The sequence below is a fragment of the Lontra canadensis genome, unplaced genomic scaffold (assembly GCF_010015895.1).
Source record: "Lontra canadensis isolate GAN:19392208 unplaced genomic scaffold, GSC_riverotter_1.0 scaffold4, whole genome shotgun sequence".
Classification (NCBI taxonomy): Eukaryota; Metazoa; Chordata; class Mammalia; order Carnivora; family Mustelidae; genus Lontra; species Lontra canadensis.
In genome coordinates, this window is record NW_022630998.1 from 33,619,410 (window position 1) to 33,636,175 (window position 16,766).

The 16,766-nt window shown below is 39.8% G+C and overlaps 1 protein-coding gene across 1 annotated transcript in view; it reads left to right on the top strand.

Annotated features, from left to right (window-relative positions):
* DMGDH (dimethylglycine dehydrogenase) overlaps positions 1–16,766 on the top strand; it is a 61,841-nt gene that overhangs the window by 16,519 nt on the left and 28,556 nt on the right. The window contains exons 6-9 of the mRNA XM_032847845.1: positions 5,014–5,262; positions 7,045–7,243; positions 13,852–14,021; positions 14,793–14,946. Of these exons, the coding sequence (XP_032703736.1) occupies positions 5,014–5,262; positions 7,045–7,243; positions 13,852–14,021; positions 14,793–14,946 (772 nt within the window). The remainder of the gene's footprint in view (positions 1–5,013; positions 5,263–7,044; positions 7,244–13,851; positions 14,022–14,792; positions 14,947–16,766) is intronic.

Sequence of the window (16,766 nt, forward strand, 5' to 3'; positions counted from 1 at the left end):
GCATAAAAATCTCAGGCTTTCTTCAATATCATTTGAAATTCAAAATAATGTTAAAGGACCTGACTATAAAATAACAGCAAAGGCATATAACATTGCTTTGTTTTTGAGCCTCACCCCTCACCCCCCAATCCCTATCTGAGACCTCCCCATTACCTTCCTTAGGGACCATTGATCTAAATTCTGTTAGAAGATCTAAGATAATGAAATCATTCATCTTTTTTTTCCCCATTTAGTAAGGACTCTTTCTAATCTTACAACTTTATGGTCTCACAGATTTAGTCCCTAAAAACAGTGGACCGTTTCTAGAGTGATAGAGCAAACTAAGCAAACTAAACAAACACACTCTGACCTCCATACCCATACCCGGGCAGACATCACAAATTGATCACTGCGCTCATTTGAGATGCACTTGGGCATGTGCCCCCATTTCTGTCACCATAGTGTGTCAGGCAACCACTCCCAACTGATACTTTGAAAAATCACGTAGAAGAACTTATTTAACACATTTATTTATCATTTTCTGAAAATGGTAAGCTTAGGTTTACATAATTCATTACTGCTGTAATAAATTTTTTCTTTACTGTGAGGAATAAGGAATCACTGAAGGTAAAGACAGAATAATTCTCAAGGAGATCTCATCTAAACAGTGAGTGTCCAGATGAAGTTTTCCATGCAGCTATGAAATCTGGTGGTGTGATTGGGGGAGGGGAGGGCAATGGCAGGAGGAAAACAAACCCTGGAAATTAAGTTGATGGTGTAGCCCTGTGTTTACCACTACACGAAACCGAATTCCTGGGATTGTTCTCCGGGATGTCCTTCTTTGTCTTTTGCTCCTGAAACTTTTTATCCAGCCACATCTATGATCTTTCCCATCCTCGGTTCTTGGTAATCCAGGCAGCTCCTTCTTAAAAAAAAAAAAAAAAAAAAAAAAAAAAGATTTTATTTATTTGAGAGACAGAAACTGAGTGACAGAGTACAAGCTGGAGGAGGTGCATAGGGAGAGGGGGAAGCAGGCTCCCCACTGAGCAGAGAGTCTGACATGGGACTTAATCCCAGGACCCTGGGACCATGACCTGAGCCAAAGGTAGAGGCTTAACCCACTGAGCCACCCAGGCACCCTATAGGCAGCGCCTTCTTGAAAACTGTGTGAAGAACCAGGCTGTCTCCATTTTCAATTCTTTATTTCATTCCGATCATATCTCTGGCCTATAATCTTGTTTTTTCATTTCTTCCTCCATCTCTTCTCTTCCACTGGGTAGAAGTTACTGAAGGAAATCTAACTGATTGCATATTTGTCATCCATGGAAGGTATAGAAAGATGTGTATTTAATTATTTGTAGGTCTGTTTTCAAAAAAAAAAAAAGTTTATTTAAGGTATAAAAGCTCCCCAGAAGGTAAGTCTCAGTAACTGATGGCAGAAGTTTGGGCATGCCTGCTTCTAGAATTGAAGCTAAAGGAGATTCAATTTTATGAATAAAACAACCATTCATGGAAGGCATTGTGCTAACATGATTTGAGAATGCGTGGCTGGTGAAATGTATCCCAGAGTTACTCAGTGAGAGTAGGATGTTTCACAAATTCAGGCAAGGCCTTCAGGCCAGCTCTGAAATCTAATTAGAGTAACCAGGATATAGATACTTGGAAATGTGACCCCAATGAAAAGATATAAATACCACTATTATCTACTCAATTGAACCATAGTCTGCTAGGAGTTTCTTTATATGAAGTCATAACAGAAGGCAGCTGAATCTTCAGGATATTCATGAAAAGGGAAGTCTAAAAGTAAAAAATGGGTCTGTTTGCTGATGTGTCTCCAGGACAGTCTAGGGCAGTGGGGTTCTCTGGCCCAGAAACACATGTATTCCCAACCCTGTGACTGGGCAGATTACTCCTTTGTAAAATGGAGATAATAGTGCCCATCTCAAAAAGTTGTTATGATCAGTAAATGAACTAATAATGTAGGGCACACAAGAACAGGATCAATACCACATAGTAAGCAATAAAAAAATTAAGTGTAATAATTATGATTCTAGGTATTTCTTTGAAAGTCTGATCCGTGCCACCTCCCTCCCAACCCGCCCCCCATTCCGGGGAGACTAGCATCAGTTTACTATGACCTCTAGGTACAGGCTTTAAGATTACCCACCTCCTTTCACTTGCTCTGTGGTCATACAGCACCCATTATACTGGTACATTTGGTTCTCAAGATAATAGGTATAAGAATCGCCGGAGGCCATTTCCCAGACTTGAGAAGAAATCTAACTGAAGTAGTCTGAGTGGGGATTCGGAGCTGTATTTTAAATAAATGTTCCAGGTGCTGTGGGTTCTGCTTCAGATGGTCTAAAAAACGAGCAAACAAACAACAAAACTTTAGAGAAACACTACTACGTAGATGTTCCTACAGGAAAGAGAATGTAGTAACATTATTCTTGAGGAAGCAGAGCTGAAAACCAGTTTCAGACATTCCTAGCATCTCGGGATGAAGTAGACTACCCTGTCTTTGCTACCTGAAGCTTTTAAAATTTGCTTCATTCTACCCACCTAATGTGTAGCTCAGGGGCATGAGCAGAAACAATTTGTTATGATGTAAGTCTTTTCGCTGTGTGGTGAAGAATGTTTTTCTTTACTTCATTTCTAATTGACTCATTAAGCCTGAGATAACTTATAAGCTTTACTTAAGAATTTTCCTAACATGGTAAATCAGAAATATGATTGGATCATACCAACATGAAGCCCAGGGTTCAGCCAAAAAAGAATTGCTTAATTTTGCCTGAGACTCTGCATCAAAGAATGTCACTGTATAAACCATTATCATCACTGTATAAACGATCTTACGCAAATAAACTTGTCCGTGAACCTTCGCTCTTTATTTGAAATCCATATCTATTAATCATTGCATTTTTTTAAATGGAAATGGAAGACATTTCCAATAACATTGTTATTGACCCTTCAGTTGTTTCTCAGGTTGAAATGGTAGATTTTAGTGATTCTTCCATATTTGTCTCTCTTACCTCTGAACTTGGTGGGTGGGTGATGTAGCAAGAGTTGAAGTGTAATCCTGCCAGATTTAGGTTAATTTTCATGACAAAGAGAGGAAGAAAATACCAACGAACAGCACCACTATAGGGTAAAACAGTGTAGAGCTTGTGATGGAGTTCAAAATCATAGAGCTCTAGAATACCTATGTGTTTGTTTTCACTGTATTTTAATGATCAAGTGCATTAATAAGCAGGCAATTAGACTCAGAAATTCATAAATATGTTTGAGTAGGACAGAATTTATTTTCTGCAATTTATGTTTTTAATTGAAACAAGTGTATTGAGGATACGGTAATAGTTTGAATTGCCAGGCTAAATATTTTGGTTTTTTTTTCATATTTTAAATCTGCTAGAGTTGCATATAACTAGGATATATGGCTTTCCTGTATTTTCCTGCAAAGTCCTGACATTGGAAATTCACATCTTCCCTCTGATAAAAATAAATTAAATCTGTAAATTATTCAAAGACCAATAAGAGACTCTAATGCCCACAGGTATGATTTTTGGTTTGCAAATAGGCATCCGTTTATGGGACTATTAAACAAGTACGGCCAGTTTAGCCTTTAGGCCAGAACAAAACAACAGAACACAAGGTTGATGTTTAGATAGTTAAATAGAAATAAGTTTGGACACATAGAGTACATAGTCTGGGTTCCCAGACTGATTCATAATTGATAATTCTGTATCTAGCCCTGAATCTCATAATAACAGAGGCTCCAGAACTCATTATTAGATGCCTAAAAAAACAGAAGCAGAAATGGTTAAAAATTAAGAGTGTATCCTCTAAAAAAATAACCTGAATAAGATTCTCTAATCATTTGAACGATTACTCAAAATTATTATGAAGTGAACAAGCAACTAGAACCTCTTCTTCCCAAATAATCCACTGATGGGTCAGGTGACACCACTTCCCTGCCCTATAATCATTCTAGATTCTGAAATACCTTTACGTAAATAAAGCTGTCTTAGATTTTTTTTTTTTTTGTCTTAGATTTTTAAAATAAAGTCTTTCCGTTGCAAGAAAACCAGTAAAGTGCGACAATTCCAGAGTCTCCCAGTGGGACCTTGGGCATGTCTCTTTCCTTCTCTGGAATTTAGTTCCATATCTGTATACAGAATCAAGGGTACTTTGAGCCACAATTTCATTCCTTCTTTTACAAAGTAAAAATACCATTCATCCCTGTGGATGACAATCCCAGCACACACTGGAAAGTGAGGTACACTCTCATACAGGAAGTCCTGCCCACATAGGAGCCCTTTCTGTTTTTCTGTGGCTCCTCATCCCTCCCTACTCTGGACTCCTGGTTCCTTCATGCCCTTTGCAGGAAAGGATTTTACAAATGTATTCTAACTAAACTTGTACAATAACAGATAAAACTTACTGTGCGCTCTCTCCCAAAGTATATACGTTTTCAAATTTTAAGTTAAGACCACAATTCTGTATTTGTAGAACCTTAGGTATCAGTAACTTGGGGAGAGGAGGGCCTGGAGGATGGGGGAACTGACTTTCAAGGCTTTCTTATGCATAATTATTATGTTGATCACACTGGGCCCCTTATCCCTTAATCAGCGCTCTTTCAGGAACAGGGTCAGTCCATTACTGTCTTTCTGATCAACATTTGTACATTTTATATAATTGGATTGTTTATGTTCCCCTTTAAATAAATTTGTTTTTGTTGTTGTTTACCTGCCTGCCTCTGCTTATGGACAAAATCTTTTTTTTTTTTTTTTTTTTTTTGGAGTAAATTCTTATAGATACCTTTAAAACACTGGGGCAGGGTAGAATACTGTCTTCTCTTCCCCCGCTTAGTTTTGCAATGACAAAACATTTGAAATCGTTATGACATTCTTTTGACTTTGTCATGCATACTAAAGTCTTCTAAATATTTTATTTAAAAATAAATTGCCATATTAATGTCAGATGTGATATGCTTACATATGGGGTAACATTTTAAAATGATATTTTTTCTTTAAGGATTTTGGGCTCGTGAAGTAGGTAAGATGGTGGGACTAGAACATCCTCTCATTCCGGTCCAGCATCAATATGTTGTTACATCGACCATACCAGAAGTGAAAGCTTTGAAACGAGAACTGCCGGTGCTCCGTGACCTGGAAGGCTCCTATTATCTCCGACAGGAAAGGGATGGACTTTTGTTTGGTCCATATGAGAGTCAGGAGAAAATGAAAGTGCAGGATGCGTGGGTCACCAATGGAGTCCCTCCAGGTGGGTTCCGTAAACGCAAGCGTGTGCAGGTCAGTCACATATGTTTTGTCTTCTCTATGGCTGGGGGCTGGCTGGAGAATCAGATGATATCATAATATGAGACTACCAGATACCTGGGACTTTGGAGGTGCATGGTTTGTGGTAAGCTCTGTTCTCATGTCCCTTGGAACTATCACAGCAAGATAAGTAAGGAAAGAGAAAAGAGGCTGCTGGTGATGGAGAAACTGAAGAAACATATCTCCCATGGTTTGGAAGTCTTCAGGTCATTTTTGCCTGCCTACACTGACCTCCTGTCTCCCCCTTTTTCCTCAATCCCCTACCTATTTGGTCGAGTTTCCAAATGGTCATGTTTTGACTGCTGGAAATATGGTGGGTATCAGAGACAGGATTTCCAGCCTGCTAAGAGTGCGTCACAGAGCGGATAGGCTGGCCTGCAAACTGAAGCCTTCCCCTACTGCATAAATGGCTTAGAAGAGCCCTATGCCACAGAAGGAGGAACTGTAGTTTCTCTTTCAAGTTCTGTAAGGGAGATGGACCTGTTTGTGTTTTCATGAAACATGTCTACAGAGCTAGATTAAAGATGGAGGTTACATAAGGAGGTAAAAAATTAAAACAATCTACAGAAAGTGCTAAAATGTCATTGGGACACTGAAATAAGGGGTATAAAGAAATGGAGGAAATTGTACTTCTAGAATTATATTTTTGATAATTGCCCTTGGGATAGGAGATGAACCTCTCTTCTACTTCTTGATACGCCTATGCCCATGTTACAACAAATGGTCACTTAGTTGCCTTCCACAGAAGTTCGACCAGCTCCCGCTAGCTGAGGGCTTTTGTCTTGTTGTGTGGCCTCTGCATGTTTGGGCCTGTGTGGAATAGCTCCTGATCTCAGAGGGAGGGCTGATCTCCACCCGAAAGCTTTCCTTTCTGCTCTCCCCTAATGCTGGCAGCCTCACTTCCAGATAAATGTTGAACAAATACTTAAATAATTCCACCTGGAGGGAGAGCCAGGGTGTCAGCTGGACCTGGGTGCATGCACATCCCGGTCCCAACCTAGTGATCTGCAGCCCTCCATGTAGCGGACCCAGTGCGTAGGTAGCAGGAGAACAAGCTGGCTGGCTGCTGTGTTGGAAAGTCACCAGTCCCCAGCTCATCTGTGGCCCTGCCTTAATCACAGTACCTTTGAGGACTGAGAAAAAGATTGTGTTCCAAGACCCTAACTCTTTTCTCAGAATTCTAGCTCTCGGATACTTGGGGGAGAAGGCTTGAGGAAGGAGGCCTCCATGCCCTTCCTCCTCTGCTGAGACCTGAAAGGCATCTGGGAATCCCTTATCCTCGATCCTGGAGTACTTTTCTGTTTATCCCCCATGTCCTGACATGACTTTGTAAGCTTGCATTTGCCCTTACCTGGGAGGATAGAATAGACGTAGGCTAATTAAAGAATAAAAGCTCTGTCTTGAGAAACCAGTAATTGTTTTTTTTTAATTATGGTTGGATTAAATGTGAAAACTGTTAATATACCTAGATTTAAATTTATTATTAATGAAAAAGGTTGACTTTCATGATTTTTATTGTTTCAACAAAAATAACATTATTATTCTCAGTACTGTGATGGGTACCTGTCTGTTGATAGTGAATATTAAGTTTAGACTTAAAAAAAAAAAAAAGGAAGTAACTTCCTAAAGACCATCTTTACATGTAAGCTGATTCAGATTTAGGTCACTTTAGAGTACGTATCAGGGCAGCTGTGGCATCCTGACCACAATGGTATGTCTCTTGCAGGGTTTGGAAAGGAGCTCTTTGAGTCTGATCTTGACCGAATCATGGAACACGTTGAAGCTGCCATGGAAATGGTTCCAGTCTTGAAAAAGGCTGACATCATCAATATTGTCAATGGACCTATCACCTATTCTCCTGACATTCTGCCTATGGTGGGGCCCCATCAGGGGCTCAGAAACTACTGGGTGGCTATAGGCTTTGGGTGAGTATCTCCATTTGATTCAACATTTATTACAGAGTCAAGTTTTTTTTTTCTTTTTTAAATGGAGTCAAGTATTTTAGATAAGTCTTGTCTCCTAATCTCAGGCCAAAATGGAAAGTGGTGGTGGGGCAGAGAGTTTTCTTCCTTTCATGACCATTGAGGTATGAGGAACAAATTTTTTAAAAAGATTTTATTTATTTATTTATTTATTTGAGAGAGAGAGAGAGCACAAAAGGGGGAAGGGCAAAGAGAGAAGGAGAAGCAGACTCCCCTCTGATTTGGGAGCCTGATGCAGGGCTTGATCCCAGGACCCTGAGCTCATGACCTGAGCCAAAGGCAGACACTTAACCAACTGAGCCACCCAGGCGCCCTGAGGAATAAAATATTTGAATTTTAAAATAATTACTATGGATTATTAATGGTTTAATCACTGGTATAGGTTTTAAAGCTTATCATACAGAAGGGCAATTATTTCCTGGAAACTTCTTTTTGCATATTTCCCGCCATTTCCATTATTCATGTCTCTTTTCATGCTGTATATGTTCAGATTGGTCAATTTACCCCAATTTTACAAGGATGTTTTCATAACACAATGTGACAAACATAATTCACAATATCAAATGAATAATGTATCTGATGCATTTTTCACTGTAATTCATGTGTGTTCAACATAATTTACTTCTTTATGATTCCTCAGGTTGCTTACTATTTAGGATTCCATTACCCATTTGATGTTTCATCTTTAATATTTGTCCCATTAATTTGGTGAATATTAATGTCAAGCCCACTTTACCATCATATCGGAATTTCTAATATTCTATTTTTCTTCCCCATTTTATTTGGCCATTTATTCAGCTAATATTAAAGATTGCTAGCTCTGTGCCAGGCCTCGTGGTAGGCAGTGGGCTACAGCTGAAAGCAAGGCAGTGAGGTGCATCCAGAGGCACAGGGCTGGTTAGCATGTGGACCTGCCAATACAGTACAGAAGCTGTGGTCTGAACTGAGAGAAATGGGAGACAAACTTACTTGGACTTGATGATTGATTGCATTAGGTCTTGAGGAAGAGAAAAAAAAATAGCAGATGCTGGGAAACTATCTAACTTGACCTTGACCCCTGGTTGGATGCTGGAGCCATGGGGAGAGAGAAACCAGAAAAATAATGAGTTTCATTTTTGAGAGTTTGGGTTTGAAGTGTTAAGTTTACATCTGTGGGACATCTAAAGGGCAAAAACCAGTTGAAGGTATAGGGCTAGAGGGCATAAACTAACTGAGGGTTTAGGTGATCACCTATAGCATCCAACGCAGGCATGTGCATGTAGGAGTGTTTGTCAAGTATGTTACTTTCATATCTTCTTTGGAGGAATGCCTATTCATATCCTTTGCCCATTAAAAATAAAACATTATTTGTCAGAGTGCCTGGATGGTGCAGTCTGTTAAGCATCTGGCTCTTGGTTTTGGGGGTCATGATCCCAGGGTCATGAGATTGAGCCTTCGTGGGGCTCTCTCTCCCTCTCCCTCTACCTACCCTCATGCACATGCTCTCTCAAATGAATAAATAAATCTTTTTAAAAATTATTTGTCTTTTTATTGTTAAGTTGTGGGAGTTCTTTACATATTCTAGATACAAGACCTTTATCAGATACATGATTTGCAAGTTTTTTCTCATTCTTTGAGTTGTCTTTTCACTTTCTTGATGGTGTCCACTGAAGCATGAAAGTTTTAAATTTTGTTGAAGTCTAGAATGTGTTTTTTTTTTCTTTTTTAGCATGCAGTTCTGGTGTCATTTTTTAAGAAACCATTTTCTAATCCAAGTTCATAAAGATTCATACCTATGTTTTCTTCTTAGAGTTTTATAGTTTTAACTCCTACTCTTAAATCTTTGAATAATTTTGAGTTAATTTTTGTATGTGGTGTGAGGTAGGGGTCCAACCTCGTTCTTTTGTGCATAGCCAGTTATCCCAGCACCATTTATTGAAAAGACTGTTCTTGTTGAATTGCATTGGCTTCTGTGATATCTTTTTTTCTAACACCACTCTGACACCGACATCCAATTTTCCAAGTCTTTTACACCAACTGAGTATCCAGCAATTCAATTCAATTCTGATACTAACTTCCAGAGTTAGTGCAGATCCCACTGGTTAAGGACTCAGTCCCACAAAACTGTCTCCACTTTAGACACCAATTGCAAGTTCCAGGGATCGTCTGTTCTTCTGAATGACAGACCATAATGTGGGATTTCCTACAAGCCCCTTTTCAGGTTTGATAACTCACTGGAATGACTCACAGAAATCAGGAAAATACTTTCTTTCACCCATTTGTTATAAAGGATACAATTCAGTAACAGCCAAGTAGAAGAGATACATAGGGTGAGGTTGGGGTGGGGGGATATGGCACAGAGTTTTCATGCCCTCTCTGGCATACCACCTTTGTAGCACATCAGTAGGTTCACCAACCTGAAAACTCTTTGAACTCTGTCATTTAGGGGGTTTTATGGAGGTTTCATTACATAGGAATAATTGATTAAATCATTGACCATTGATGATTGGCTTTTTTTTCTTTGATGATTGAACTTCTTGTGACCAGCCCCTATCCTAAAGCTATTTAGTCCCTCAAGTTACCTCTCACCCCTTCTTGAGCCATCTCCTTAGCATACAAAAGACTATGAATTCCAGAGGCTATTAAAAGTTCTGTGCCAGGAAATGGGGACAAAAATCAAATATTTATTTTCTATTATACCATGACATCCTTGTCAAAAGTCAATTCACGTATATGTATGGGTTCATTTCTGGACTCCCAATTCTATTCCATCTATAGGTCATGCCAGTACCACACTGTTTTAGTTACTGTAGCTTTGTAGTAAGTTCTAAAGTTGGGAAGTGTGAATCATTGCTGTTTTTCAAGATTGTTTTGGCTGTTCTGGGTCCCTAAAATTTTTATATAATTTTTAGGATCAGTGTGTCAATTTTTGCAAAGAAGCCACCTAAGATTTTCTTAGGTATTGCATTGAATCTGTAGATCAACTTGGGGAGTATTGCCATAACAATATTAAGTCCAATTCATGGACATGAGGTGCCTTTCCATTTATTTAGGTCTTTTAAAATTTCTTTCAGCAATGCTTTATAGTTTTCAGAGTATAAGTTTTATACTTCTTTTGCTAAATTTATTCCTAAATCTTTATTCTTTTTAATCCTGCAATTGACTCATAGAATTACTGATTTAGTCAACAACTATTTGTGGATCATTGGCCATAAGCCATGCTCTGAACAAGCAGACAGTATCCCTGGCCTTATTATATTTGTACTTTAATGGAACATCTATTACTATTTGCCAAGGAAATTAGGAAGTTGCTTTCTTTAGAACACCAGTTACTGATTATCTAGAAGTTGTATCTAATTGCATGGGGCTGATGTTGCATTCCTGCTCTGATTGTTCTGGGTAATTTTCCCAGATTGTAGACATTGGGAGGTGGATAGGGAAGATGACAGATGGGGGACAGGCAAAGTGCCTCACTCTCTTTGACAGATTTAGTCTAAACCAAAAAGGACTTCTTGTTATCTACAAGTTGAGATTGCTAAGATATTTCTCATGTAACATAGAATGCTCACCTTGGCTGTCCCTTCTGGCTTACATCTGTGATCATTCCATGGTACTGGAGGCCAGTGGTTTTCATACCCGGCTGAACAACAGAATCATCCGACTGGCGTGTTAAAATAGAATCTCTACCTTGTGATTAGTCTCTGGCACAAAATTCATCCTCCTTTACATCCTATCTGTGAAATTCCTGTTTGTCAGGAGAACCCATGAAGTTGTGTTGAATCAGAAAACCAATAAAAGCAAACAGATTCCCAGACATTACTCCTATAGATTCTGACTCCATGGTCTGGAAAGGGGCTCATGGATCCGCGCTTCAGTATTGTCTGTTATTCTCATACAACCATTCCAGAGAATTTAGAGAATTTGCAAACTGTCTACATATATGCCAGTTGTTTTTTTTTTTTTTTAACCTTATTCACTGATCACCCTCAGTCAAGGCTGTTTTACTTTTGTTTTGTCATAATTCTAACAAGGTTTTCTGTTGCCCCCCAAATGTTGAATGGATTGTATTGAGTTGAATCTAGTTTTCTTGGTGTAGAACAGATTACAAACAGCAAATTAAAGGAGGGGGGAGTGCTATAAGATGTTACATGTAACAGTGTAACAGAGCTATTGCACAGAGCAGACACAAACACTCAAAAAGCACAGGAGCTGGGCCATCTAGAAGAAGCATGCGCCACAGCTTAATACCAGCAACGGAAGAACCCACCTCTCCTTTCCCCATCAAGTTCCCTTCCACTTCCCCTTCACACATTAGTTCCTTATGAAAATCTTACCAGCTGGGCACAGGCACAATCAGTTGTTGGCTATACAAGGACCCAACAGCCACCATGTATTGCTTGCCTGTTATGTGCTTTTCAATGCCATGTCCGTGAATTCTCCACCAGCACCATAAAGAAAGCATGCGCAAAAGAAGACTAAAGCTTAGGGTGGTTACGGAATTTGCCCGAGGTCACACAGCTAATACTGGCAGAAGAAAAACCATACCCAGGTCTCTCTTACTCCATACTTACGTTTAGCTACTAAGCCAGGGCCTCCCAATAATTGTTTTGGAACACTCAGTTGTGTGGCATTTTACATATAACTTGTTAATGGTTGGAGAGCTGAAGTTTGTCATGGATTTACTTTCTGAAAACAAATTAGACTTGATTCGGGATTATCCCCAGTGAACAGGGCTCTGCCCTACTTGTTAGCTCATATACATTGTTAAAAGAGAGAGAACAGAATGGTGTAGCAGTGAGACCAAAGGAAACCATGGCACAGCCCTGGCTTGGCCCAAAGTGTCTGTCAAGAATGTGAATGCTGTCTGTCAAGTGTGTCTTGGCTGGAAAAAAAAAAAATTGAGAACCATCAAAGGAGCAAAGTCCAGTAATAGGGAGTGTACACTGGGGTCAGATGAGTGAGTCTGGATCCTGAATCTGCTCTTTATGAAAGGGTAACCTTACTGAACCCCTGTGTGGGGGCTGGTCTTCCTGTTGGTGAAATAAAAGTGTTAAAGAATAAATCAGCTGGTACATGTTAGATGGAAGCAATGCCTGGCAAAGAGCAGTCACTCAATGAATGTTAATAAAACTTTACACAATTTCAGGCCCTATCAACAGTATCTCTAGCTCTCAAAAGTGACGGCTTTTGTATATTGTCCATGGACCTGGATGGGTGAATTTTAAGCATGTTTAAACATTTTTATTACCTTCTTGAAACTTAGTGAAAATTTTTATGGGTGATTGTGATGACCCATGTCACTTTTTTAAATGATGAAAAGAAGTATAAATTGTTGCCTCTTTATTCTCTCTGAGGAATATCCTCGTAACAACTTTAGTCATTCTTTTTTGTTTTTTAAAGATTTTATTTATTTGAGAGAGAGAGAGAGCATAAAAGAACACAAAGAGGGAGAAGCAGGCCACCCATTGAGCAGAGAGCCCGGCGCAGGGCTCGATTCCAGGACCCCGGGATCATGACCTGAGATGAAGGCAGAGGCTCAACCCACTGAGCCACCCAGGCACTCCAGTCATTCATTTTTATAAAATAACCAAACTGGTATCTTGTGGGAAAAGTTAGTTAACACTTATAGTCTTTTGCTAAGGTCCTCCCAACCTCTCAGAGTGATTCTGGCTGTTAGAATCCATTTGGGATACTGGAATTTCTGGTATTTTGAGGTCTGCCCCTGTAGCTCCTTTTCTTGGTCCACCCCCCTCCCTCCGCCCCCAATGACTTTCTGCTCATCCAATTACTCAGACGCTTCTCTTGACCTAAACCACAGACAGACCTACAGGAAAGTCCTTCATGACTAGCATGAGTGGGTAGAACTCCATGCAGCCAGTGTGAAACTGTGATTCCTTCATCTGAGATCAAATTATCCACCACAGTCATGTTCTTGGTTTTAAAGCATCATCATATAGAAATAGCAAACAAGCCAACCTTTGCCACCAAGTGACCCATTTGTTGCAAAACACAAGGGACGGCGGTACTTTCCCTCCCCTCCCCACAAGCCCCTGGGTGAGTGCCTCTTCCTCTGAATGTTTCTGAGATCAAGGTTCAGGTACCTGCACAGAGGTCCTCACCTAAGGGGACTTGAACTAAATTGAGTCTGAGAAGAGATGCTTGTGTCCCTCTGCAGTGTACAGTTTCTCCTGCAAGCTTCCTGTCACTCCAAGATACTCCTAGCTCCCGGCGGGGGTGGGGATGGGGGCTGAGGAGATCATAACTAAGTCTTCCTCTTTGTTTCCTTTCCCCCATTTTCCTAAAGTGAGCCTCTTCCCTAGAGCTGTAGGGTATTTTGCAGGTGTACATCTCTTGAAACTATGGAAGCAAACTAGCTATACAGTCAGGTCCCTTTAATTTAGATGCCTAAACATTTTTTTTTTTTTTGAGAAAAAAGATTACATTATGTTGTCGAGTGTTCTGAATAGCACAAAATACTCCAACTTGGGGGACCTGTAAAATAGTTGGACATGTTTCATTATTTGAAGATAACACATTTTAGTAACTGTGTATTTATCTCTGTATTTTGAAAGATATGGCATAATCCATGCTGGTGGGGTGGGGAAATATCTCAGTGACTGGATCCTGCATGGAGAACCACCTTTTGATCTGATAGAATTGGATCCCAATCGCTATGGCAAATGGACGACAACGCAGTACACTGAGGCCAAAGCAAGAGAGTCATATGGATTCAACAATATTGGTAAAGTGCAAATTTACAGTATCTACAAAGTGTATTCTGAATCGACTTGCAGTGCCTCTGATTTGAGCTGCTTGCTATTCTGTGCACTGTGGTAGGAGTACGTAGGGATTCTAATAAGCACTATGCCTTTAAGACACAACAAGGAATCTATGTAAATGTGTATCTTTAACATCAGAGTGTATCAGTGATTTTAAGGTCTAAGTCTCCTTTTACACTAGCCTTGGATAGTTATATAAATGATAGTTTGGCTTTTTTTACATAAGATTTTTAAAAAGATTTGTTTATTTATTTGAGAGAGAGAGAGAGAGAGAGAGCAAGTGAGTTAGGGGAGGGGGGAGAGGGAGAGGGAGAGAGAAAGTCCCAAGGAGACTCTGTGTTGAGTCCAGAACCTGACTTGGGGCTCCATCTCAGGACCCTGAGATTACTACTTGAGCTGAAACCAAGAGTCAGTCGCTTAGCTGACTGAGCCACCCAGGTACCCTTTTACATAATTTCTTAAAATTGCAGTATAGTTGACATACAATATTATGTTAGTTTCAGGCATACAACAGCATTTTGACATTTGTATACATTGTGAAATGGTCACCACAAGAAGTGAAATTTCTATCTTTTACATAAGATATATATACATACATATATATATATATATATATATATATATATATATATGCTTCTGGGTGTTAAGAACTGTGTTTTCTATTTTTTTAATGCCTTCAAAGTTGTTTATAGTTTTGGTTATATGCTATTTAGGTACTAGTTTTCCTTTTTCAGTTGGTTATCCTAAAGAAGAACGATTTGCTGGGAGGCCGACTCAGCGAGTCAGCGGGCTTTATAAAACCCTGGAGTCTAAGTGTTCCATGGGTTTCCATGCAGGCTGGGAGCAGCCACATTGGTTCTACAAACCGGGTCAGGACACTCAGTACAGGTAAGTGAATGGTAACCTGCCTGAGGCTCCAAATGTAGAATGAAATTTTGGAGATGGAATGGAGGGACATAAGAAAAACACCCCCGCCCCCCACTCCAAGTCACTTTACCCCATTCCCAAGAGCATTGAGCCTTTTCCTACAAAAGTTATTTTCTGGGGGCACCTGGGTGGCTCAGTGGTTTAAAGCCTCTGCCTTCGGCTCAGGTCATGATCCCAGGGTCCTGGGATCGAGCCCCACATCGGGCTCTCTGCTCAGCAGGGGGGCCTGCTTCCTCCTCTCTCTCTGCCTGCCTCTCTGCCTACTTGTGATCTCCATCTGTCAAAATAAATAAATAAATAAAATCTTTTAAAAAAAAGTTATTTTCTGGCAGTGGAAGCATTAGTCTATGCCATGTGACACTGGCTTGCATCTAGGACCCCTGTGGCCTCCAGAGTCCTGCAGCCAGCTAAGATGAGGTATCTACTTGGCATTTCCAGGAGCTCAGAGGAACCTTCCCCATCCCCTCCACATCCCCGCCTGGCTTCAGTTGGCTTCTAAAGATGGGTCCTGGTTTAGGAGGCCTGATCAAATCCCACTGAATGGAAATAGTATGTCAATATGGATTTTCTGTTGATCAAGGAAGAGCTCATAGCAACAGCTTTCTACTGTGTGTGCAGTGAGTCATGCAAATTATGTGTACCATTGATAAATTAGGAGGAAAGATCATTTACTTAGCATTTTACATTAAGCTAAAGCATAGAGCACATCACTAAAACAATTCTCTGAATTCCTCTAAAGTTGTTGCCATAGTTGCACTTGGATTACATGCCATTGTTGTCGTTTGGGATTAGTAGTGATTATATATTTTTTCTCATAAGAATCCATAAACCAAGAGAAAACAAATAGCAAATCTAGAAATTGTTACTTCTCTCTCTCTCTCTCTCTTTTGGACTTTCCATTTTGTGTGTTTAAGCAGATTTTAATGTCTACTTTAAGACCAGATCTAAATGGTATAAAGAATAGTAGAGTCCCAGTTGTTGATTAATGAGTTTGGGCTCAGTTGACAATCAGTCTAGAATGTCTGGGGCCAAAATACTGGTTCGGTTTTTCCTAAATGACTCAGGTAAATGCCAGATCTATTCTTCACCTTTGCTCTTTGGATCTGACCGGTTTCTTCTATTATTTTAATAATTAAACGACTGAAAACTCATTTAGCAGACATCTGTTCTGTGGTTAAAATACCACATTAGAAGTCACCTCTGTCAAGTAGAAAGGTCCCTCCATCAGTCAGTGGACTTTTGTTCCATTACAAGCGCTGTCATTTACTAAGGCAAAAGCTTTGGAAATCACCTTATGCCTTTTCTCTAAAAAATGAAGATGTTGAACCAAGTCCTTATTCTGGGTGTGGACCAACAGCATGAGCATCACCTCTAAGAATGCAGAGTGTAGGGCCCTGCCCCAGACCTGCTGCATTAGAATCTGCATTTTAACAAGTATAAGTGATTTGTAGTTGTGTCAGTGTTTGAGAAGCACTGGAGATGATAGCTCTACCCCCTCATATTCTGATTTAATTATATCCAAAAAAAGGTGATTTTTTTACATGCTCCCCAGGTGATTCTAATATGCAACCAAGATTGAAAACCTCAGGACTGGTAGACTTCTGTGCCTCCTTCCAGATCTGAGAGCCCGCATGGCCTATCATAATCTCTACTTAGTTAATACTACGTCATTCACTCCAAAATGGGTCAAAGGAATAGAAGAGTACCTTTAAAAAAATCAGTTTCTACCATATATGTATGATTCACAGAACAGAACGTTAGGTTGTACCTTTTTCTCTAAA